This window comes from Schistocerca piceifrons, chromosome 6 (genome assembly GCF_021461385.2).
Source record: "Schistocerca piceifrons isolate TAMUIC-IGC-003096 chromosome 6, iqSchPice1.1, whole genome shotgun sequence".
NCBI lineage: Eukaryota > Metazoa > Arthropoda > Insecta > Orthoptera > Acrididae > Schistocerca > Schistocerca piceifrons.
In genome coordinates, this window is record NC_060143.1 from 198,453,202 (window position 1) to 198,480,385 (window position 27,184).

General features: G+C 37.9%; 1 protein-coding gene across 1 annotated transcript; it reads left to right on the top strand.

Moving 5' to 3' along the window:
- LOC124803029 (lipase member H-like) lies at positions 1-27,184 on the top strand. Its single transcript, XM_047264139.1, has 7 exons — positions 1-49; positions 1,501-1,627; positions 8,373-8,509; positions 13,607-13,852; positions 14,650-14,832; positions 17,673-17,826; positions 27,069-27,184. Exons 1-7 carry the CDS (start codon positions 1-3, stop codon positions 27,124-27,126), a joined length of 954 nt encoding a protein of 317 aa, XP_047120095.1. The 3' UTR covers positions 27,127-27,184.

Consider the following 27,184-nt stretch of genomic DNA (forward strand, 5'->3'; position numbering starts at 1 on the left):
ATGGCATCCAAATTATTCCTGCTGCTGTGCTCTGTGCTTGTAGCTGATGGTATGTCTAATATTGTTGTTATATTATGATTTATCTCCTGTAAACATAAAAAACCTACGTTCTATAGGAACATAATTTTAATACTTTCAGCTGGTTTGTTTTCCTGACCGTCTAGTTCATTCATCACTGGCTACTTTTATTTGAGTTTTTATTTATATTTAAAATGTGTATGGATTTACAATCATGTTCGTATAATCTTGCCCTCTGAATCAAATTATTAGAAGAATATTCATGTATAGGATAGAAAAAGAGGACCTGTTTATTTCTGAAGGTGTAAGCATTCTAGCAAAGCCAACAAAAATTGAAACTCCATGAATCTCAAATTTACAGAACTGACAGCCAGTCCTGTGAAGGAAAGAGCAAAACAGAAGACTGAGAAAGGTTATGCAAAAGATAAAGGCCTTAGACTGATGCGAACTCACCCAAGATCCTGGGAGAAGGGGAGGGGGGGGGGGGGGGGGGAAGCTGTCACTGAGCCTTTGGGTGCCAAATATTATGACCTGCAAAGTGAGATGTCTTGTAAGCACAACTGAAACCAGTAATGATGATTTAAAATCAGTGTAGTTAATAATTTTTCTGTTTATCATTAAGATTGTATGTTCTGTTCCTAATTGCTCTAGCCAGGCACACAGGGCGGCTATATGAATAATTCATTGCTGGACCAGAGTCCAAGAACAATACAGAGTCAGTATGAAGATGTAGCAACAGCCTCCATCCTATAAGTAAATAAAGGTCTAATAGAGAGACACAATGGCAGAACTGCTGTTCATGTTCACAAAAATATTGAATTACTGATGACTGTCTTTGGCCTGTTTTCGATGACTGTCTTTAGCCTGCTTCAACAGTGATGTTTCCGTTGACCCTTGCTCAAACCATTATTTCATTCATCAAAAATTCTTCTGGCAAATAGAAGCATTTCTTCCACTGAATCTGCTGCAGCTTTATTTTTAGAGTATCTAGCTTTATATTAAGCAATTTTCTGCCTATTACTTTACTATATTTTTTCATACCCACATAACTACTGTGGAGTATGTGCATATTCACCCCACCCCCTCCCTCCCAAAATAGTGTTTGATCCCCTGGTGGTGAATGAACCAATGAGTGTATGGAATTGTTGATTCTAATCAATATTTATTTTTTAAACAGCAGTTGATTTTCCACTTATCTGCTTTATTTATTTGTTCTGGCAATGAATCGAGTCTTGTGCCAAAAATTGTTTTGCCTTTCTTCTTTTACTGTAGCTTTTCCACCACTACTCTCAATGCTGCAGTTTCCTAAAAGCTGCTTTGTTACAATCACAGTGACAATTTCCTACAACTTTTACATTTTTGTTCTGTGTACAATACTATATTGCATATAACACAAGTATAAATGGGTCAAATACTTATATATTAATTTAGCATTTAAATTTTAGAATATTTAGTTATTTAAATGAAATATATGCATTTCAGTGAGTGCTGTACATTGGAAGATTATCCCTGGTGGCGATGGAAAACTTTACCTCATTGATCTTGACTATGACAGCCCAGTAAAGTATGCTGTGAGTGACAGTGATGTCAGTTTCAGACTTTATACTAAGTAAGTACTATTTTAATAAATAAAACATAAGACATGTTTATAAAAACACTCAAGTGAAAATGAAAATTTTAAGCAACAGTAAGAGGGGATTGATAAATTCGGTGACTCATTGTTCAAAGTACTTGGAATCATTATAGGGACACTTGATATATTCACTTATAGTTGGTGACTGAAAGTGAAATATTGTTTCAAGAGCATCCATTACCAGTAGCAGTACCAGTGCAGAACACGTATAAGTAGTTTACTTGTTCATATTCTTTACAGAACATTTATTGAATTTATTTTGTCAAAAGTTTTAGGATTAACTGAGAACAGAACATTAATTATTATAGTAGAACCAAACTTACATTAATAGAGTACTTTAATGCTAATTTCTATGACAAAATACAAGCATTTCTAAAATTATAAACAAATTCTTCAGACAAATTGGTCACTCACCATATCTGAGCTAATAGTAACTTTAGATGACTGCCCAGGTCATATGGAAATATGGAGGAGGTGGCAACTGCAGAGAGAGTATTCAGAGTACTCTCACAGATGTTAAAGTTCAATGTGTGTAATAAGTGGTGCAACACAGATGTGACAAAGTGGTAAACGGAGTTCACTGTCTACAGCAGACTGTTTCAGTTCATGTCCCAATCCAGAGACAGCCAGGTGGGCACAGCAGACTGTTTCAGCTCATGTGCCAACCCAGAGGCAGTCAGATGGGCATGGGCACAGGAAGGCAGGGGCAGATGGCAGACAGTCTTGCAGGTGGACCTTAGCATACACGATCATATTTCACTGGCCGAGTGCGCGTGGGTAGGGTTAACCAACTAGCTCACATAGGCACAGAACACATGCAACAGGGCTGTCTGCCAGGTAGCCTGCTCTCCCTGTGCCTGGCTGCAAGCGTGATGAGGAGCAGGCAGGGGTGACCTTACCTCGTAGGGAAGTGTCGGAACAGTATAATCTATAAACTTACCTGAAGCCAACCAGAGAAGTAAGTGAGCAATTTCACAGGTTTATTGCTGTATAATGTCCTTTGTGTTTACTAGCAGTGGTAAAAATCCTGGTTTACAAGCAACTCACATCCGGGCTGTAACTGAAATATGGTCACAGTGTGTTAGTAAACGCAGCAGAAAGTTACGTACACTGCTCTTTGTGAATGATGGATGGCAGGGTGTTAACTACAAAGCTCCTCAAGACATCCCACAGAACCCTTTAAAAGAGGCAGTGAATGTCGTATGATGTTCCATGGCTGTTTTAATTACAAGCAAATGGATTCATTGGTGACATGACTCTTGAAAAAGAGCAGACATTTTAAGGTGCCGAACATTCAGATTTCCTATGTTATTACTGAAGACTTAAGTATTAATACCCTAGTCTTCCAAGATGACAGTTCTTACATGTGGTTGTTGTGGTCTTCAGTCCTGAGACTGGTTTGATGCAGCTCTCCATGCTACTCTATCCTGTGCAAGCTTCTTCATCTCCCAGTACCTACTGCAGCCTACATCCTTCTGAATCTGCTTAGTGTGTTCATCTCTTGGTCTCCCTCTATGATTTTTACCCTCCACACTGCCCTCCAATACTAAATTGGTGATCCCTCGATGTCTCAGAACATGTCCTACCAACCGATCCCTTCTTCTTGTCAAGTTGTGCCACAAGCTCCTCTTCTCCCCAATTCTATTCAATACCTCCTCATCAGTTATGTGATCTACCCATCTAATCTTCAGCATTCTTCTGTAGCACCACATTTCGAAAGCTTCTGTTCTCTTCTTGTCCAAACTATTTATCGTCCACGTTACACTTCCATATATGGCTACACTCCATACAAATACTTTCAGAAACGACTTCCTGACATTTAAATCTATACTCGATGTTAACAAATTTTTCTTCTTCAGAAATACTTTCCTTGCCATTGCCAGTCTACATTTTATATCCTCTCTACTTCAACCATCATCAGTTATTTTGCTCCCCAAATAGCAAAACTCCTTTACTACTTTAAGTGTCTCGTTTCCTAGTCTAATTCCCTCAGCATCACTAGGCTAAAATTGTGATGCCAATGTGGGCACAATACCAGTAGCTCTGCAGTTCATAAGTGAATTGCTTCATATCTTCTCCATTATGCTGCAGTACTGATTTTGCTTAGCAGAATCAAAGCAGCCTCATCACTTTGTTGGTAACTTTCAACATTAGCTACTGAGATTCTTTTGCATATTATACTAAATCTGCCCAAAGAATATGATGAAAATCAATAACAACAGTTAATGTTAGTGGCTATAATTGTCATCTGCAGAGTGATATGACAACAGAAAACAAAACAGAGAGTGTAACAAATCTCATTCTCTACTTGGTTGTTGCCATGGTAGCACTTCTATAAACAGCTAGCTTTCAATCAGTTGATATTATACCTGGGTATAATAAGGATTCTCATGTAAGAATAGAGACTAGTAATGCAATTTGTCCAAAGTGTCTGTGTCTGGTTGCAGATATCTTTCACAGTCTTTATTTGGATAACATCCACTGAGTTCACAAAGATTCATCACAGGTAAAATAGCATATGGTTAGTTTGCTAAATGCACTACATAAAACTTATAATTTCCTTATGAATAACCATGATTCATATGTGCATTTTTCAATATGCTAAATTCTGCGTGGAAATAGCATATTGGGGATATTGCTTTTTAGCTTTGCCCACATTTTTTGTATGTGACTCATGGGAAATGCCTTCTAGCGATCAAAGAAAACAAAATCTAAGACATTATCAAATGTGCACCTCTGTTTCATTATTTCCAATGGTCTTGAAAATGTTTAATACATAACAGCAGCATGCGGGCACTTGATACTTGCATATCATTTCTGTTTTTTTTAGTCCTACTCTCATTGATTCACATCATTATAGATGACAATGCCTGCTACATTTATTTCTTATGCATTCTGATGATAATTTAGCTTAATTAGTTACATATTCTACAGGTCATTTGCACAAAAATGAGAGAGTTCCAAAACTGTGGTGTTTGCTGCTGCCACTTGCATGCTAATCAGGAGCCCAAACATAACCTTACCAAACAGCTCAGGTGATTGATGAACAGGCCTACAACTACTTCACAGCAAACAGTTTAAGTCCTGATATCAAAAAGACTCATTTTATGCAATTTCAAACAAGCAAAAATGATCTGCTAACACTATAAGTAGACACTAATTATCATAAATTAAGTAAAGGAAGGATGATTAGTGTTTAATATCCGGCCAATGAGGAGAACACTAGAGACAGGGCACAACCTCAGTATAAGGAAAGATGGTGAAGAAATTTGGCCAAGTCCTTATTAAAAGAACCATCCCAACATTTGCCTTAAGCAAATAGAGAAGCCACAGGAAGATTAACCTAGATGGCCAGATGGTGAATTAAACTGCTCTCTTCCTGAGAGTGAGGCTAGCGTCTTCCTGCTATTCCACTTCACATACTATTCTTGAAGCCCCGTCTGTAAAGTTCTTTGGGGTCCAGCAGGATAACAAGACAAAATGGTGTCAACAGGTAGATAAACTAATCAAGCAGCTCAGTTCAGCAAGATTTTCTCTTAATATCACCTCTCACTCCATTGACCAAAAGACAAAGACGTTGCCTCATTTTGTTCATTTTCACACCTTGTTGTCTTTTTGGACAAAGTGCCTAAAGTAAATGAAGTATTTATTTATCAGTAATGAGGAGCAAGGATATTGTGTTAAGCACTCAACACATATCTTACAGAGGTCTGTTTCAGGATCTTGGAATTCTTACAATGACTTCCCATACATTTATTCCATAATGGTATTGTTTGAACTAAAGAAACAGGTTTCAAATGAACTGGTATTTGCACAATCACAATACAAAAATGAAAAATAATTTTCATTTACGTGTACTCTGGTACAAAGGTATTCAACCAAGAGCCACTCCTCCTAGAAATTATCCAGTTATATTGATCCAAGGTTTGAAAATTCATTTCAGATACATGGCAAGTAGCAGCGTCCAACTTAAAGCTGCACGCATGCATAAATAGGCGTCTATTGTTATAGAATTTTTTTGAAATATACCAGTGTAACCAAGTAACTACTAAGCTACCAACAGTGGGTAAACAGCAGCTCCATAATGTAACTGAAGATGGAGCCGCTTTTTGCAAAATAGTGATCATCCTTCTAATTCACTGGGTTACATTTAGCTGTTGTAATCACAAATAGTATCAATCAGTATAGTTGTAGTTAATTATCAATATAATGTACATCCTATATTTCTACCCACATCTGTAACTGAGGTCAGTAATGCACGCTTGTGCAGTCATGCTCAACTCAGAGGTATGCCAGTCTCAATCCTGGTAGTGAAAAATTTTACCTACCAGTATTTGGCCGGCAAGGGGAGGAGAGGTGGTTGGATGAAGTTCCTGATCACTAGATCTTGTGCCAATGGCCTGAATTAAATTCCAGCCTTCTTTGCAGTGCCTCATGAAGTGAGGGCACATGACCTTGTTGACGGTGGTCTTCTGGAAGATCGGGGTGTTAAACTCTGTGGCTCCCTTGCTGCTATTTGAGAGGAGCGGGCTATCTGCTGGCACCAGGGTTCACCCTCTCCATTGCCTTCTCCACAACAACACAACAAAACACTACACTATATGAGCACTCATCAAAGTCACCCACACGACACAGTTGTACACTTGATACTTCATAACAGGTCAGAGGAAGGCAAAGGCAAACCACTCCCACTAGGACCTCACTTAGAATGGCAATGCAGGATTCCTGTCTCTGCTCCCTTACACTCATTCCATGAGTGCGGGACTATTTTTGATTGGTTCTGTGAGTTACTTGTCTTTCATTAAGGGGCATGTTGAATTGTTTTGCACTGCTGAAGGTTCACTGTCTTGAAGAAAATGATATATGAGGGAGTGAATGAGAATAATATATCATAAAGACATAAAAGGAGTCAGTATGCAGTCTATTTCACACTCTGTTAGTTTACTTTCAAATTCAGCTTTATTAGCTGTCAGATGTTTATACCATTAAGCAAGTAATGAAATAGTTTGCTAGCAACACTATGCATTCTTCACTGAACTCAAATTAGTTTTTATATACACTGCTGGCCACCGTAAATGCAACACCAAGAAAGACAAGAGGTAGCACAACAAAATTTATTTTGTAGATAACATGTTGACCAAGTATCAAATGATTACGTTTACAGACGTCTGTGACATGTGGTTCCTGCCAGAATCAGTAGCCAGAGTAGCCGCCATTGTTGGAGATCACCACTGCCACACGTCTTGCCACTGAGTCAAAGAGACATTGGATGTGTTCCTGGGGTACAGCAGCCCAAGCAGCTTCCACACGTTGCCAAAGATCATCTGGTGCGGCAGCTGGGGATGTAATCTGGGTCACTCGTTGAGCAACCATGGACCACATGTTTTCTATCGGCGAAAGATCCGGAGAGCGAGCCGGCCAGGGAAGCAATTCAATCTGATTATTGACGAAGAACCTTTGGACAATGCGTGCCACGTGTGGTCGCACATTATCCTGTTGAAATATGGCTGTAGCCGAGCCCTGAAGGTAAGGAAGGACAACTGGCTCCAGCACCTCGGATATGTAGCGCCGGCTATTTAAAGTACCGGCAATGCGTACTAGAGGCGTGCGAGAGTAATATCCAATACCGCCCCATACCATAATACCCGGTGCAAGACCAGTGTGACGATGCATAATGCAGCTGTCCAGCATCCTCTCTCCACGGTGTCTCCATACTCGAATCCGACCATCGTGGTGCTGCAGACAGAAGCGTGCCTCGTCAGTAAAGACAATGTCATTCCATTCTGCCATCCACATCCGTCTGTCATCACACCATTGGCGACAGAGACGTCTGTGGTTCTGCGTCAATGGTAGACGAAGCAATGGACGTCTTGCGGACAGACCACTCTGCTGTAAACGGCGTCGAATGGTACGCGCAGACACTGGATGATGCGTTACAGATGCAATGTCCTGTGCTGTGGTTCGGGATGTCACTGAGCGATCCGTCACTGCCATGCGCACAATTTGCCTATCAGCACGTGCAGTGGTGCACCGAGGTGAATGCGATCGACCACGTCGGTCCGTCGTACCCTCCTGCATCCAACGGTCACATATCCGCATTACAGTTGTTTGGTTTTGTCCAACACGACTAGCGATTTCTCTGTATGATAATCCACAATCTCGGTAAGCCACTATCCTTCCTCTGTCGAACTCGGATACTTGATCAAAAGAGTTCGCTGTTGTCTACGAGGCATAACTGATCGTCTTGTGAAACAACCACAAGGTAAACACACGTGCCGAACGTACACTCGTCGAAATCGCCAAGCCTTAAATGGTGCTATGAGGTGGCGCCACAGGTGCGCATGATGTGCATCTGCGCTGAAATTCTAATCAGTTGCATATCTCGTCGCTGCAAACTCATGGTGTAAATTTCACTTGATTCAGATGCTTCCTTCAGGGTGTTGCATTTACGGTGGCCAGCAGTGTAAATGAATGTGTTTTTTTCCTTTTTGCATCACCTCAATGGACATCACCATACTCTTTAAACTTGCATCAATTATTTACAGTAACTGTTATGAAAGAATGTATATAATGTAATGCTGTAGGCAAAAGATATGACTTGGTTGATCATCTGTCTACTAAAATGGTTGTGGGAGAACTCTCACTGCACACTATTTTAAACTCCTCTTTTACCTCAGTTTCATTTTTTATCGAAATTAATAAACTATATGCTACATTACAGATCGAACCCCTCCTCTGCTCAGTATGTGACAATTGGAGATGCTTCAACATTGGGCTACTTCAGCAACAGCCGACAAACAAGGTTTGCCATTCATGGATGGTTGTCAAATGAGGATCATCTAGTTGCACTTCGCAATGGTATGGAAATATAATTTGTAAATATGTAATGAATTAATTTTTAGTAGATTAAAAAAGCTTCAGCAAAGTCGCTGAAAATTATGAGACATACTTTGCAACAAAACTTTCCAGTCACTAAAAAAAGCACACAAACCATTAAGAGACACAAATTCATGAGGTTTTCGAAATAATGCTTTCCTTTGAGAACCAAAATATAAAGTCAAATATTAGAACAATGGCTAGTCAAGGAATGGAAAAACTTATGAAAAAATAAAAATTAGGAATCATTTAATGACTCATTCATTATGAATTGGAACATAAATATACAATATTGCAGAACATGCAAAAATTATTGAATTCAAAGTGAAAATATCCAAGAGATCTGATGTAGTTAATGAGCAACAATACTACAGATAAACTACCTGTATTTTTTATAGTTTTTAGTTATCCACATCCAGAATAATAGAAAATGCTGATCAGGCTATACCAAACCATTTCTCACATTTATTTTGCCTTTGAAAAGAAATGAAAGTTAGGTGAGCCAACTTGTAGACTGTCACTTGCCACAACTTATACTGCATTAACTGTTCTGGAGTGCAGCATAAGGATTCCATATTGCTATTCCATGCATGATTTCTGTAAATGAGTGCCAGCGTGTGAACTGTAGTGTACCAGATGTTGTTTTAACAGTGTAAATGAACCAAAGTCCACTGACCTGGCATCAGCAGATTTGGGAGGAATGTCATAACAGGAACTATTTCAAATTACTGTTGCCTGCAATATCCATAGTATCAGGAAAATGATCAGTTGATAATCAGTCCATGCAGAATCACATCTAATTCTTGCTATCTCCATACAAAGAAGAAATGTCAGTGAGATATATATGGATGTTAATGGATTTCTGAAAGTATTCAGCATACATCCACTTTGTTTATGTCAACTGCATCTACCATCAATTCCCAAGTATATCCAAATATATGGACAACTATGAATTCCTGTAGAAAACTCTCTCAGCACTGGTGGGGAAAGTCTGTACACCTCTGCCAGTAGTTTAATCATACACAGTTGTGCAAATGCTACCATTATGCATAAGTCAGATTTGAGGCCCAGTAATGTGACATTCATTTTGTATTTCAATCCGTTAAGTACTTATCGAACAGAAAGGAAGATGGCAGAGATCTGAGAAACATTATTTTACAGCCATAGATTTAAGACCAAATAACTGAAGAAAGAATGCTATAAATAAAATATAAATTGAAAGGCAGTGATAAATGGATTTTATTAATACACTGGGTTTCCCAAAAAGATATTACCACTTATGTGGGATTGACTTTTATTATATTTTACCACTTGTAGGGGGTTGACCTTTATTTTGTTATTATTTTATTTATTTTGATATAAAATACACACTGTGTACACAAGTCTAAATGTAGTTAGTACACTTCTTTGACCCGTAGTCCCTGGTTCTAAATGCATGTGCAAAGTCTTCTCACCAAAAAGACCATAGCTCATTCACATATTTCCATAGATGTAGAGTGGACATCTTCTGTTATGTGTCCTTTAAGGTCATTAATGTCAGTAGGTCTTGTAGCATACTTGCATTCTTTCACCATTCCCCATAGTCACAAGTCAGATGGAGTCAAGTTGGGTGACTGTGGTGGTCAAGACAAATGCCACTCCAACATCTGCCACATCTTTCAATCAGGCAATGTTGAACCTTTAAGAAATAATGTGGTGGTGCACCATTTTGCTAGAAGTAACATGATGTTACGATACAGAGGGGAAGACAGTCAGCAGCAAAATCCTGCAACATATCTAGGTAAGAATCTCCCGTCTGATCATGAAAAAGATATGGACCCAGTACTCCAAATTTCAAAATACTGCAACATATGTTAACTTTTGGATTGGATTAAGTGTGCTATCTTAGTTCATTGACATTATCTACAAACCAAATGATGCAACTGTGCGTATTCATGTTGACACTCACATGAAATGTGGCTTGATCCAACATAAAGCACACAACATGAGGATCTATGTGCCTCATCTAATAAAAATCCAGCATTTTACAGGGCCTGTATCATTTGAATGTGGTACAGTTTCATTCTCAGATTGAGGTGGGAAATTGTTAAGACACTTGCTAATTTGATCTTGTACTTGACTTCCCTGGGCTCCTAGTCATTGTGCCTTGAACATTTATGATGTTGCCTTCCATTTCAACACTTCTTGGATGTCCATTGTTTCCTTTGCAGTCATTGGTCACAGACTTGGTGCACAAAATTTCTCTGCAGTTGACAGATAGTTAACCTGTTTGGAGGATCCTTATGAAACCATTGCTGACTTTTGCCCCTTGCTGTTGAGGATGACCCAACCATTTCCATCCAAACTGCTACCTTCTGAATCTCTTCCACAGTATATTGGGTGGCCATCTCTAGCCTGCAACAAAAGAAAATTTAAAATTATGTAGTATGATATGAGCGGTAACATCTTTTTGGACAACCCTGTATATAATCGAAGTGAATGTTGTAACTACTCATGCTAATTTTTTTTTTAATCCTACTAAAATATTAGAATTCATGCATGGTTTGTTCACAAATGCAGAATTTAAACCTTCACATATTGATTATGACCTTGTATTAACAGTGTGAATTTTTAGGAGGCTTCTTTTGGTTAACATTTTAAATCACTTCCAATAAAAAACACATTACGTTCACACACCAGTTACTACAGCTACAAGTTCTGATTATAAATACATTGTAATGCTGATACATGTGTGTAACAGACACTTCAATACTTGAAAAAGTACATATACTCAGGAGCTTAGTCTAAGTAGGCCCATAAATGCCCTGTAAGCTTATTGTAAAAGTACAATTCAGACAGAGTGACTGTATGAGATTAGGGATATCCATTGTGTCACTGGAGAATGAACTTAAAATTTTTGCAGTAAAATAAAGTAACATTTTTAAATTTTATTTTCTGTAATGTCATTATTTATTTTACTAGCTCTTAACTGTATCTACACTTTAATTGTAACAAGTACATAACCATCTTTTTAAAATTAATATTACCACATTTATCAAACAGAGAAGATTAAAACTGTCATCAAAGGCACTAAAAGTAGGGCTCTTTGTCATGAGCAACTAGCATGTATTTCCTAACTGTGACTGAAATGGATATTTCTCATATTGTAGAGAAATTAAAGCAGAACTATTACAGATAGCTGTTTTATACCTATATGTTTGTAATTTTCCTTTGTACAAATGGAAGAGTCTACTAGCCTTACTACCTTATGCTCTATTAAAAAATGAGCACAGAATCTAGGTGAAAAGACTTCAAGAGAAATGATGAGGAACTGAAACCCAAGTCAGCAATTAGTGCCAAACTTAAATTTTTGAAGTATTCCTCCATTTTTTTCAGTAATTAATCCAATGTTTGGCATCCCACACAACCTGAGCAACAGTAGCAACTAAAGACAAATTCACAACAATGCTGATGGTGATGACTTTTCAAGTGAAAATTTTCACAGCAGTGTAGTTTCCATAATTGAATACAATTGTTAGAATAGAATCATGGTAACCTACCTGTATACTGTAAAACACGAAAGCTGTTTACAGTGCAAGAGAATATGCATCCAAGGTTTGCTGTTGACAGGTTCTGTGTGCCACACAAGGAAGAAGGATAAAATCTGAGATGAAGAAAAAAAGAATCATGTTCTTAAGTCATAGTTGAACTTGACAGATACATGACAGCATATGAATGAATCTCTTTTTTGACAAATTATGCAATTTAAGATACCAAACAGAGCCTGTGGAATTGTGGGTCAGGATAAGAAGAGCTCAAGAATTTCATGCAAAATACAGAAGAGAGTGACACTATGTAACATCAATAATGAGAGTTAAAAGAGACTAATATCTAAAAGGCAAAAAATATCTTAATGCTCAGTATTTGAACAGTCCAAAGGACTGAATCACTGACAGGGGAGACACATTTGTCACTTCAAAGAAGTAGAATGAATGGATGAATGAATTGTTAAATGAATGATGATTGACTTGATTTGTAAGAACAGAGTATAAAGCTCTGACAGAGGATGGAAAAATCAAACTAATTAATAAAGAACTACAGGAAAGTAATTGTGAAAATAACTAAAGATGAAAGATGCCAACTTAGAGGGATGCACCCCTGAACTACTGATAATACAATCCTAGTCTGCTCAATCTTGGGAATGAGTGAATATTTAAAAAGGCATAACAAGATGTAATGTAACTTCACTGGCAGATATACAAGCCAAGCACCACTAGACCCCTCCAGCACATGACGTGACCACAATCTTACAGTACTATCATGAGATGGGTACGACATTATCATGTAGCAGCTAACAAGCCTGATATTGCTATGAGGTAAGCACAAAAATTATTTTATCTTATAATCGATGTGTGGGTCTCACTTGGTGTGAAAAATCAAAGATAAAGCTATTAAGAAGAAACTGAAGTACAGGAGCTGGTACTTAGAAGTCAATTATATGAGACTGAGGAAAACAGAATCAAACAATGGAAAGTCCAGGATGGAATGTAACACTATTATGGAGAGGAATGTTGCTACTCACCATATAGTGGAGATGTTGCAGGTGTGTGTGTGTGTGTGTGTGTGTGTGTGTGTGTGCGTGTGTGTGTGTGTGTGTGTTGAAGAAGGCCTTAACAGCCATAAGCTTTAATTGTGAGAGTCTTTTTGTTGTGCCTACCTCGAGGAAAACAGAAGACATCCCTGTCATGAATTGTGTTCTGAGATCAATGATGCAGAGCCTCAAGAGAGCTTTGTATTAAATTTCACAGCACAACATACAGTAATGGAAGGGTGTTGTCCTATTTAAAATCACACATTTCCCAAAACAAGTATTTTGAAATTTTTAAAGTATATGGAACTACTGTTCAAGAATTGAAAGCAGTCTGAGGGTATATCAGATCCAATAAGTGAAATCGTATATTATGGAAAACAAGTTATGGAGAGTTGTGTTATTTGTTGACATGTTCTATCACAATTTATTATGTATATAATAAGTGAGCAAATAGAAAACGAAGTTCAGTAAAGTGAATCATGCTGCACGTGATCCATTCTGACTTACAGGTTGGATTCAAGGAGGTGATTACAACATTATCATGGTGGACTGGCGTGGTCCTGCAAGCAATGTGCTTTATAAACCAGCAGCAGATGCTGTCCCAGAGGTGGGGGCAATTGTAGCACGCTTTATTGATTTCCTGGTGCAGCAGGGTGCTTCTGCTTCCAATATGGAAGTGGTAGGACACAGTCTGGGTGCACATGTTGCTGGTGTGGCTGGAAACAGAGCTTCTGCAACAGTTGGCAGGATAACAGGTAACATCTGAAACCAAAATTTTCTAGTTTTGCTGTTAGATGTTCTTACACTATGGAAAAATTATTGTCCCACAACAATTGTACTTTTTTCACCGTACTTACAGATTATCCACATTTACATAGGTTATCATTGTTACACTAATGAAACTAAGATAAACACAAAGTCCATGATTATTAGTTATAAACTACTCCTGGAAATCGGCCTTTAAAAATGCTCATGTTACCATATTTACATGAATTTATAAGCAGGTGTGACTCTGTGAATGGGTGTAACTCCTAGTGACCTAGTTTCAATTCACAGATGATCTTACAATTTTGCTAGCAGTTAACATGATAGTCATCTCTGGCAAAGCTTTATGTTTGCATATAAAGAAAAAAAAAGTTGCATGTCATTTGGTTCCCAAAATAAACTGTGGGTGTCCATGCAACTGGCTCTGTATGCTCATCATGCTACCTTAGTAACACAGTGTACATATTATCACCACGGCATTTAGGCCCACCTTTGTGTTAAGTTAGCTTTACTTTAATGATGACATTATACATAATCCATGCATGCAGCCTTCGTATACAGTATACTTAGGAGAAGAAATATCTAGAAAATAAGTACTTGCCTGTTAAAATGCTTATTTAAATTATTTTTATCACTGTCCCATAATTGTGGCCACAGATTATCTAAACACATGCAAGTATTCCATATTTCAGAAAATTAATGTAGTTTTTGAATTATTGTAAACTACTACACAATATATAATCTGTCGTCAAAGGGCTATCTTGAAATTAAACTTGTGTGTCTGCAGCACTGGATCCAGCTGCTCCTCTCTTTGGAGGTAAAGATGCGGCCGACAGGGTGGATTCTTCAGATGCAAGTTTTGTTCAAGTCATACATACCTCAGTTCTTGGGTGGGTTGAATCTCTAGGACATGCTGATTTCTTCCCTAATGGTGGGCTACTCCAAGAGGGTTGTGGAGTTGATGTTGGTGGTGAGTACAAACTAAATTTGCTGTAAAGATTTTATGAACAATGCCTAATGGTTGTAAGGACAATGACAGGAAGTGAATGATAAAGAATTAAGGTTTTGAAGAATTTATTAGCAGGCCCCCACAAACAAAAGCAAAACTTTATTCATTTACATCCTACCTCAAAATGAAATACAGCAGTCTTAATAGGTTCAGTCTCTTCGCCTGTGGTCAAATGTGGCAATCTTTCTTAATATGAGACACACATTAAAGAAACTCAAAGGTTTCAATAATATGCAAAAATTAAGAACTGTACATTTTTAATTAATTTATGAATATCAGTCAAAACAAGCAGGAACAGAAAGTAAGAATTTAAGAAAATATATACTATTAGATTAGATTAATACTAGTTCCATGGATCATGAATACGATATTTCGTAATGATGTGGAACGAGTCAAATTTTCCAATACATGACATAATTAGGTTAATTTAACAACATACTTAAGTTAATATAACAACTTTATTTTTTGTGTTTTTTTGTTTTTCTTTATTTTTTATTTTTTTTAATATTTTTTTTTCTTAATTTATATCTAAAAATTCCTCTATGGAGTAGAAGGAGTGGTCATTCAGAAATTCTTTTAATTTCTTCTTAAATACTTGTTGGTTATCTGTCAGACTTTTGATACTATTTGGTAAGTGACCAAAGACTTTAGTGCCAGTATAATTCACCACTTTCTGTGGCAAAGTTAGATTTAATCTTGAATAGTGAAAATCATCCTTTCTCCTAGTATTGTAGTTGTGCACACTGCTATTACTTCTGAATTGGGTTTGGTTGTTAATAACAAATTTCATAAGAGAGTATATATACTGAGAAGCTACTGTGAATATCCCTAGATCCTTAAATAAATGTCTGCAGGATGATCTTGGGTTGACTCCAGCTATTATTCTGATTACACGCTTTTGTGCAATAAATACTTTATTCCTCAGTGATGAATTCCCCCAAAATATGATGCCATATGAAAGCAATGAGTGAAAATAGGCGTAGTAAGCTAATTTACTGAGATGTTTATCACCAAAATTTGCAATGACCCTTATTGCATAAGTAGCTGAACTCAAACGTTTCAGCAGATCATCAATGTGTTTCTTCCAATTTAATCTCTCATCAATGGACACACCTAAAAATTTGGAATATTCTACCTTAGTTATATGCTTCTGATTAAGGTCCATATTTATTAATGGTGTCATACCATTCACTGTACGGAACTGTATGTACTGTGTCTTATCAAAATTCAGTGAGAGTCCGTTTACAAGGAACCACTTAGTAATTTTCTGAAAGACAGTATTGACAATTTCATCAGTTAATTCTTGTTTGTCAGGTGTGATTACTATACTTGTATCATCAGCAAAGAGAACTAACTTTGCCTCTTCATGAATATAGAATGGCAAGTCATTAATATATATTAAGAACAACAAAGGACCCAAGACTGACCCTTGTGGAACCCCATTCTTGATAGTTCCCCAGTTTGAGGAATGTGCTGATCTTTGCATGTTATGAGAACTACTAATTTCAACTTTCTGCACTCTTCCAGTTAGGTATGAATTAAACCATTTGTGCACTGTCCCACTCATGCCACAATACTTGAGCTTGTCTAGCAGAATTTCATGATTTACACAATCAAAAGCCTTTGAGAGATCACAAAAAATCCCAATGCACTGGAAAGGCAAGCAGGCTGCTTAAGAAAACTGTCACTGCTATAAAAGCAGAAATAAGTAAAGTATGTAAGAAACAATATATGTAAATGAAAGAATAATGGCAATCATAGTACCTAAAGACTGTGAAAAAATTATTATTGTTCAACAACATATTCTGTACAGGGTGTCCCTGGAGGAATGGTCCATATTCAGGGATATGACAGGAACAACCATTCAAAGCAAAAAAGTTCTTCAAACAGTGTCTCTAAAATGCATACCCTAAGAACTACGAGCACTTTGTCATCTTCAAGATGTGAAACAAATCTCTTCTAATGCATGTTCTTTGATTTCCATATTTTGAGGGGTGGTAGTATGCACCAAAACAAGAAAAAAATGTCCAGTAAACATTGGCTCTAAAGTGGATACCGTAAGAACTATGAGCATTTGTCTTTGCTACTGTGAAACACATCTCTTCTACTGAACAAGAGCTCACAATTCTTAAAGTATTCATTTTAGAGCCAGTGTTTACTAGACAATTTGTTTCCTTGTTTTGGTCCACACTACCAAATATATGGGAAGCAAAGTAGAAGAGATTTGTTTCACAGTATTGAAGATGAACAAGTGTACATCTCTCTTAAGATTTCATTTTAAAGCCCATGTTTATTATACTTTTTTGCTTTGAATGAGAGAGAGAGAGAGAGGTTGTCTTGCTGCTAGAAAAGGTCTAGCATGCTAACCAATGTGCCATCTCATTCACATCACAGATTATACTTTTGTATCTCATGCAGTGATACAAAATGATTCAAAGAAAAAAAATGCACAGTAATGAATGCATTTAACTTAAGAAACTGCTTACTCACAATGCAGATAAAGCTGGGGAAGAATATCAAAGCAAGTTACTGATGTGCAGACAGTAGCAACTGAAACCACAAGAGCAATAAACATTGCTGTTGTAGCTCTGAGCAACCGACATGTACTTAAGTTACAAAGATTAAAGTATTACCAAATAAGAGATTAATATCTCTTTAATATTTATTTAAATGCACTGTAATTGATGAAAAGTTCTTGGTTAGCTAATTAATTGTGCTATCCTTTAACTTTTGCTGTATAAAGGTAACAATTTCTATAAACATTTAATAGTGTGGTAAAAACTATTTCTGTGTTCATTCAGGTTATTGCAGTCACAGTCGCTCCCATGACCTTTATGCTGAATCTATAACATCATCAGCTTTTGTCAGCTACCAGTGTGACAGCTACAACAACTATGAAAATGGAGCATGCTCAGGAAACACCAGGGTGTCTATGGGAGCGCCATGTCCTTCTAAGTGAGTATTTCCTCTAATTTCATACAACTTTTTAAATACTGTGCACTAATCTTTATATCAAACATGCAATTGTAAGTATATCACATCCACAAACTATTGAAAAGTATGTGTGACCAAGTAGCGGGATAAGGAGTGTGGAGAGATAAGAGTATAAATGAGGTGCGATGTAGTGAAGATGCTCATTCAACATGTAACATCTGAAGATGATGACAAGATACACTGTCAAAATATCACGTTACTTAAATAACTGCATCTGACTGAACACCAGAAAACAATATAAACTATTGAAAAATATGTTATTTAAAGAAAGTTGCACGAATGAACCATCATTATCACCAGTTCCAATGGTTACATATCACCATCTAGTTCATAACTTAAGCAATAAGCAGAGTGCTCAACCTTCTTTTAGAGTTACACAGGGTGCAGCAGAGGAAATTCATGTTTCTCACTTCTGAATAACTGAAGCTTGGTTTTATTTTTAAAAATCTTGCTTTCAGTAATAGTACCTTAATTAGGTTCAGAAAATAATGTCAATGAGGTAATGTCCTTCTGGAAACAAATTTGGATCCTCTCCTGAAGGTGATGCATTGCTGCCTCCAACATTTCATTCAGCACAGCTTCAATTTCCTGATGAATGGAAATCCTGAGATCATCAATTGTGCAGGGCTTGTTCATGTACACTCTTGACTTCAGGTAGCCTCATAAAAAGAAGTGCTCCTAAATGCTGCGTGCCATACAGTGCTTCAATCTGAGACTGCATCTCAACATCTGACATAAACTTGTGATGAAGAAGACGTTGAACCATGACTACAGAATCATTGTTTCTAATGAACTACTCGAGCATGAGCATACGATGCTCTATGCTACGATGGTCCATAAAGTCTGAAGCTGCATTGTCTGAACTGTCTGCCAATGGTTGTTGAAGGTCAATACCCCCACTCGTCGTGGAGTACTATTGGTTCAAAAACCAGGTGTATCCTCAGCTTCACCATGTAGATGCAAATAAATTACACGCTAGATTGAGAGATGTTAGATTTCTCATAATAATAATAATAATAATAATAATAATAAATGGAAAATCTAGGATAGAATAATGACAATATTTTGAATAGATTGCTTCTCACCATATAACGGAGATGCTGAGTCGCTGATAGGCACACCAAAGACCAACCAAGTAAGCTTTTGGCTAAAAAGGCCTTCATCAGAACTGGACAAAAAGGACAAAACACACACACATGCTTTTTATAGTGATCACACTGATTGTTGTTGAAATCACTTTCTACCACAGTATTTACTTTTCAAAAGTTTCTGTGTTATACTGATATTAGATTTGACTCTCTACATTTTTGGTTCGTGTACAGATTTGTCCACATAATGAGATTCCTCACACATAACTGATACTCCACACAGACAGACCACCTCCATGCCAACCGGCATAATTTTTAATTTTTGTGTGTGTGTGTGTGTGTGTGTGTGTGTGTGTGTTGGCTGCTGAATATTTCATTTATGTTATGACTAGATACATTTACTACTTCCATTATTTGAAAGGTGTTTAGTTTGTAACTCTCTTGAGGAATAAATACTCTATGGGATTTGCTCCAATACTCTGCAACAGATTTCAGGACAGAAAAGCTAATGTTCAAAATGTGTGGAGGGATTACTGCATCATGACAGCCACATAAACCTATAAGCTTGGAGACATGTTATGGATGAGTCTCCATACAATCTAGTATGTGGAAGCCAATGGGACTATGTGAAACAAAAGATTTTAGCTCTTAAGTAAAACTTAATCGGTACTTTGTTGGCTGCAAAAGCAATAAAATTTAGGATCTAGTTCTAGTCTGGAAAACAGTTTTACTGTGCCAAGCAGGTCAGAAAGATTGATTGAGTTTGATAAACGCTTTGGGGTGTGTACTTTGAGTTCATAAATAGCTGCCTGCACTTTCTGGCTGTTCATGAGCTACTGTAATATATCAACACTGATGTCAACATCAACATCTACATCTACATTTATACTCTGCAAAACCATGTGAGGTGCATGGCAGAGGGTACATCTCTTTGTACTAGTTATTAGGGTTTCTTTCTGTTCCATCCATGTATGGAGTGCAAGAATAATGACCATTTGAATGCCTCTGTGTGTGTGTGTGTGCAGAAACTATTCTAATCTTATCTTCATGATTCCTATGAGAGCGATACATAGGGGTTGTAGTACATTCCTAGAGTAATCATTTGAAGCCGATTCTTGAAACTTTATCAATAGACTTTCTCTGGATATTTTATGTCTATCTTCAAGAGTTTTCCAGTTCAGTTCCTCCAGTATCTCTGTGAACTCTCCCACGGATTAAACAAACATTCAATACAGTCAATATCCCCTGTTAGTCCTATCTCCCAAGGATCCCACACACTTGAGCAATATTCTGGAACCAGCCGCACGAGTGATTTATAAGCAATCTCCTTTGTGGACTGATTGCACTTCCCCCGTATTCTACCAATAAACTGAAGTCTACCACCAGTCATTATCACCAAATATGACACAAGTTATTTCTGAGTATTCAGACAAAGAGTTCCTACTTTTTTACTTACTAATTCTAAATATTTTGCTGTAATATCACATGGAAATTTAAAAGATACCTTTTAATAGATGCATTTAATTTGAATAGGTAACCTATCATTATTGCTCCTTCAAAACTAGTACATGCTAGCAGTGAAGGTGAGGTACAGCACGTAACTACCCAACACAAGTAGCCATAGTAAGATGTTTCCTCTGCTGATTAATACCTTGCATACTGAGGCCTCCAGCAGGTAATCATGCATTGTTAATGCATTGCACTGCCTTACCGGGAAAAATAAGTTATCTAGAAAACAGAAGTCCAATTTAAAAATAGCCTGTTGGCTTGAAGAGTCATTTGGTACTTTGCTTTTTGTTTGGCTGTATGCATGCTTAGTGTGCACCACTTAAGGCTATGAATCCGTTGTACAAGCAGTAAATAGTTAAGCTGGCAGCAGTAAGGTTGTATGGTATGAAGCACATTTACGTGGGAAGAACATGAAGCCCTGGTCATCAAGGAATGTGACAGGTTCCAGATATTAGAATCTCCATACTGGCAAGGTACACATTAATTTAGGTATGCAAAGGTACACTTTCTTATCAAAAATAGCTGGACACCTATTGTGGACATTAATATAGGTTGTGTGCATCCTTCTTCACCGTTACGACAATTCGGAACTCTGCTGGGGATACTTCCATGAGGTGTCTGTAGAGGAATGACTGCCCATTCTTCTTCAAGAACCAAAACCATAGAAGGTAGGGATGTTGTGTGGTGGGATCTGGATTGAAGTCAACTTTCTAATCCACCTCAAAGGTGTTCCAGTGAGAATCTGGGCAGACCAGTCTATTTCAGAAATGTTATTGTCCACAAACCAATGTCTGACAGGTGCTGCTTTATTTCAGGATGCCTTGTCATGCGGATACAAACAATCATTGTCTCTGCACTGTCTGTCTACTGTATGCAGCAAACAGTGTTGTACAATGTGTCCATACACTTCAGCTTTTAGCAGTTTCTTAAGTGCAATACAGAGAAGACATCCTAACCACAAAAAACACTCAATGCCATAACACCAGCTCCTCTGTAATTTACTGCACATAAGGTAGGTAATGTTCTCCAGGCATTTGCCAAACTCAAACATTTCCATTGGATTGCCACAGGGTATAGGGTGATTCATCACTCCAAATCACTTTTCTAGTCATCAACTGTCCACTGGCATCACTCTTTACCACCTGAAGCATTGCTTAGCATTAATTAGAGAAATTTATGGCTTATGAGGAGTTTCTTGACTACTGAACCTCATTCTTTGTAACTTCTATGCACAGTCATTGCGCTAGCTAGAGTGCTGACAGCACTTTGGAACTTGCAGGTGATTACTTGCACTGATTTCATGTGAATTTTTACAACAATGCTCAACAGCCTCTGTCCACCAGTACATGAGGCATGCCTGGTCTTGGTTTAGCTGTTGTCGTTCCTTTGCATTATCAGTTTACAATCACATCACCAACGGTTGACCTAAATGGTTTTAGATGTGCTGAAATGTCCCTGATGGATCTGTTATTCAGGTGACACGCAATGACTAGTCCACTTTTGAAGTCACTGAGCTCTCCTGACCAACCCATTCTACTGTTACTGCTTCCCTACAGACAACAGACTACTGGCTGCCCCCTTTTAAGTTGGCGGGTCCGCCTATTGAGAAATGTAGTCGTTAGTTCTCTATTACACAGTGGCGTGCAGACGCTTTTGATCAGATAATGTGCTTAGACACTGTTGGTGGCATAAAGTGCTTTGTTAAAAAGTGACAGAGCCAGTTTCCCAAGTACATAATTTTTTTCAGGGAGAGGCAGAACCAGAAGCAGTGGCTCTATCTGATTTTTATCCCAGCATTATCAGTTACCAGGATGGGCACTAACTATGGTGCAGGACAGAGACAGAGACAACTCTGGTAACATCATCACAAAGTATTCCTCATCCCTCTCTTGTCAGAACGCATTGTGCACCTGCTGTCTTACTTGCACACCACTATAGTAGATGATGAGAAACACAGAAGTAGGGCTCAATGATTCAGTAGTAAAGTTCTGTAGACTTGGCATCCGAAGGTCTTCCCAGTCAGTTTGAGGATTATCTACTACTTATCACTCCTGTCAGCTCTGCCAATTTTTGTTAATGTGAATCATGCCGAGTTTCACAGTGCTTTGGGACCCACTTTAGGCTGTGTGTCCTCTTGTAATTGGCTGGATAGGTCAATTCAGAGTTTGGAGGAAGGTAACAGCACACCATCCCTAAATAACCGTACCTTGTGAAGAACTGTGGTGTTCAAACCAACCTTCAGGTTGATAACAGCTTTACTTACTTATATAGCACAAATCAAAGTAGTACCACCAGCACTGCAATGGTTTATTGGGATAATTTTGGGAAAACATTAGGAGACTGCATGTAGGATGCTGGGGCAAGCTATTCTTGAGCATTGCTCGAGTGTTTTGGATCCGCACCAGGTTGGATTAAAGGAAGTCGTTGAAGCAACTAAGAGGGGGGCTGCTAGATTTGTTACCAGTGGGTTTAAGCAATGTGCAAGTGTTGCAGAAATGCTTTGGGAATTCAAATGGGAGACCGTGGAGGGAAGGTGACAGACTTTTTGAGGAACACTATCGAGAAAATCTGGAGAACTGGCATTTGAAGTTGACTGTACAACAATTCTACTGCCACCACCAAACATTTTGCATAAGGACTATGAAGACAAGATTCGAGAAATTAGGGCTCATATGGAGGCATATAAACAGTCATTTTTCCCTAGCTCTGTTTGCGAGTGGAACAGGAAAGGGAATGGGTAGTAGTGGTGCAGGGTACCCTCTGCTACAAAGCGAATAGCGGCTTGCAGAGTATGTATGTAGATGTAGAGGCCTTAGATAGTAGTCATTAGCTGTTAGTAATGAATATCAGATGAACAAATGACGAAAGGAGTGCAGAGAACTAAGAAAGGTGAAAAAAATAATGAAAGGAAAACAATGTAGAGTTTGCAGAACAATAGCAGAATAAAATAGTGAAAAAATCCCACTAGGTAAGCCATACACTGTGAAAGAAGAATGGAGGAGTCTTAAGTGTACACTAGCAGAAAACGTAGAGGAGTATGTGAAAGAACTGGTAACAGAAGATACAAAGAGACACTCTGGTGAAATTTTAATGTACTAGCGAACAATAATGTGTTAAGAGTACGGCTTCAACAAAGGACATCAAAAGCAAGAGAACAATACAAAATGAGAAATGCATGAACTGTATTCGCAGTTGTAAATATGAAATAACCATCAGCTGTGTATGAGGGAATGACGACAATGAAAATTTGTCCCGAACTTCAAACCAAACCTGGATTTCCTGCTTTATGCAAGTGGTCGCATTAACCGCGCCGGCTATCCATGCGTGACTCACAGCCAGACTCAAAATTCCATACACCATCATTCCTGCATCATAACCTGTATTCGTATGCACATTATGTAATTCCCATACAGGGGAGGACACTTTTAATTGAGTCACCGCATGGTATTGGCAGACAAATACAATATTGCAGTGCCTATGCTGTTAAGAAGAACGATACTACGATCCTTTGGAGATGCATGCATGTCCGAAAGAACATTGCATTGTTCTTCTTAACAACACAAGCACTGCAATACCGTATTGTAAAGTGAGAAATGGGTAGTACAAAAAGTGATCATTGAGGAAACAAAAAAGTAGATGGAGAACAGGACTACAGTGATGAAACAGAATAACAAAGTAAATAAGCAAATACTGTATAAAATGATTGAAAACAAAAGGACAGGAATGGTGGAGAATGTAAATATGATTGATAAAGATGGGAATGAGGTGGAGGACCTCAAAGAGCTATGAAGGTCACGCATTTAAAAGAAACTGAATTAGAGATAGCACCTGTCTTAGAGAGCGATCACTCTGGTCACCACAGTGAATGGAATAGCTCAATGTCTAACATGACAGATGTCGTTTGACCTACAAGGACTGCTTATTAAGTTTTTAAAAAAATTATGAAAGAAAAATGTGTTTTGGGCATAAATCATTTTATTGTATCTGAAAATACTAGTTTTTAAAATTTTTATAGTGTCACATCCATTTCAACCATTTCTGGAAACACTTTTTTCCATTCTGGTGCTGGTATCTCAAAAGAATAGTTTTGGAAGGGTTCTTGAGGTGATGAAATCATTGTCCACATATTTCTTTTGTTTGGCATAAGAAAAAGACAAGATCATCAGATTACCTTCCATTCAGAAGGCTGTTGCATGCAGCAACTGTTATATTGACTTGTAAATAATAGATTTCAGCTATCAGTCGGCCTTTTTAAATTTTATTGGCAGATTTAGATTTCATCTAGAAACTAGCCATTCTCAATGCACTATCATTTCTGATCAATGCATGTCATGCCTGTTGGTTGGGCTTCATCCACAGTTCATTGAATACTCAATTTATTTGAACTGTGGATGAAGCCAGACCAACAGGCATTACATGCATTGATCAAAAATGATAGTGCATTGAGAATGACTAGTTTCTAGATGAAATCTAGATCTGCCAATAAAATTTAAAAAGGACAACTGATAGCTGAAATCTATTATTTACAAGTCAAAAAGAAAACATGTTAGGAATATAATAGAGGGAAACATTCCACGTGGGAAAAATATATCTAAAAACAAAGATGATGAGACTTACCAAACAAAAGCGCTGGCAGGTCGATAGACACACAAACAAACATACACACAAAATTCTAGCTTTCGCAACCAACGGTTGCTTTGTCAGGAAAGAGGGAAGGAGAGGGAAAGACAAAAGGATGTGGGTTTTAAGGGAGAGGGTAAGGAGTCATTCCAATCCCGGGAGCGGAAAGATTTACCTTAGGGGGAAAAAACGACGGGTATACACTCGCGCACACACACACATATCCATCCGCACATACACATTTGGTGTCTGTGTATGTGTGTATGTGCGAGTGTATACCCGTCCTTTTTTCCCCCTAAGGTAAGTCTTTCCACTCCCGGGATTGGAATGACTCCTTACCCTCTCCCTTAAAACCCACATCCTTTCATCTTTCCCTCTCCTTCCCTCTTTCCTGACGAAGCAACCGTTGGTTGCGAAAGCTAGAATTTTGTGTGTATGTTTGTGTGTCTATCGACCTGCCAGCACTTTTGTTTGGTAAGTCTCATCATCTTTGTTTTTAGAAAACATGTTAGCTAATAAATGAGGTATATAGAGGCAAGGAGACATTAAATTGACTTTTTTTGTCAAGTAATAGGTAAATTGAAAAGAATAAATTGTTTGACATACTATGTGACAGCTGGCATTGTCATGATGAAAAATGATGCAATGTTTTCAATGGTTTTTCCCTGATTTCATTGTCAACTTTTGGCAGGTAAATTGTTGTACACTGCTCAATATTACCTTTCTTTTGTCCTCAAACAATGGTCATGACCTGTCCAACATAGCCAAAGAAAGAAGTCTTTTGGAAGTGATTCACGAGTAAACCACTTTTGTTAGTTTCAGATCACCTCAGAACACCCAAAAATTTGACTGCTGCATATTTCTTGCTTATATAGATGTGTCAAAGTTTACTTTTTCTGTCATGATGCTGTGAATGGATTTTGCATTTCCTCAGCCCAATTTTTTGAGCATTTCCTAACAAAACTGAAAAAAGAATGTTTATGAACTTCACATTGTGTGGAATCCTTTGGGAACTGCTATTTATCACAGCTAAATATTCGCGTAAAACCAGTCTTTGACATACCTAAAGTAGCCTCTAGCTCATGCTGCCATATGTCAATTCCCTTCAATCATGTTGCACACAGCATCAATATTTTTTTTAGTGCAACATTTTTAAGGTCAACCTTCACTTAATTCATCACTGATGTAAGCACAACCACGATGACATTCGTAAAACCAGTTGTAATCAGTCTTTTCTGAGAGTGAGGGTGACTGGTTGTTGTTGTTATTGTGGTGGTGGGCTTCAGTCCAGAGACTGGTTTGTTGCAGCTTTCCGTGTTCCTATATCCTGTGCAGGCCTCATCATGTCCAAATAACATACTTTTGAATCTGCTTACTGCACCAGCTCTTGGAAAGTCTTTCCTTCTCATCCCATCCGATAAGTTCCCCTGACCTGGAGTTCTGAATAACTTTTCTAAACTATACCCCTTTCCCTTAATTTCTCTAGTGCTTTTCCTTCCCATTCAACTCTTCTGCCAGACGAAGGAGCCACTGGCTCCAAAAGTTTGTAAAAGTTAAATCCATTTGTGTGTGTCCTCCTCCCACCAGTTGGTGAGAAGATTTTTTTAAAATTTTTTTTTATCCATTTACATTATATTATCAAAGTTCGTAAACGGTCATATAACAATACTGCCATGGAGGATAATGGTAGTTGGTATATGGACACATTGAAAGATCAGATGATTGCCTAACTTTTCACCTTGTGCTGCGACAAGCCATGACAGTGTGAATTTGGGTGCATGTGAGATTCTGCATTTATGCTTTTACTGAAAAAGAGCAAAAGCTCAAAAGCTAGTAGTATTGTCTGATTTCTTTTTAAGTATGCCTTTGTCAGTCTGTCTTATATCTGCAGATGGCTGGTTAGTTGCCCTCAATTGTGCATGTTGTTTCCATCTGGGGATTTTTTTATTGCAATACAAATAATTACTTGCTATGTATCTGTTGCAGCACACGTGGAAATTTCTACCTGAAGACTGCTGGATCATCTCCCTATGCTCTTGGTTGATCTTCACAACTTTATTGTGTTCATTATCACTGTATCAAATGGGAATACTGCTCTGCAG

What these genes read in the sequence shown, in the direction of transcription:
- LOC124803029 (XM_047264139.1), top strand. Translation starts at nt 1, where the DNA reads ATGGCATCCAAATTATTCCTGCTGCTGTGCTCTGTGCTTGTAGCTGAT. An exon ending in TCTAGTTGCACTTCGCAATG is followed by an intron (nt 8,510 to 13,606) that starts GTATGGAAATAT and finishes TCTGACTTACAG; the next exon opens with GTTGGATTCAAGGAGGTGAT. An exon ending in GGAGCGCCATGTCCTTCTAA is followed by an intron (nt 17,827 to 27,068) that starts GTGAGTATTTCC and finishes TATCTGTTGCAG; the next exon opens with CACACGTGGAAATTTCTACC.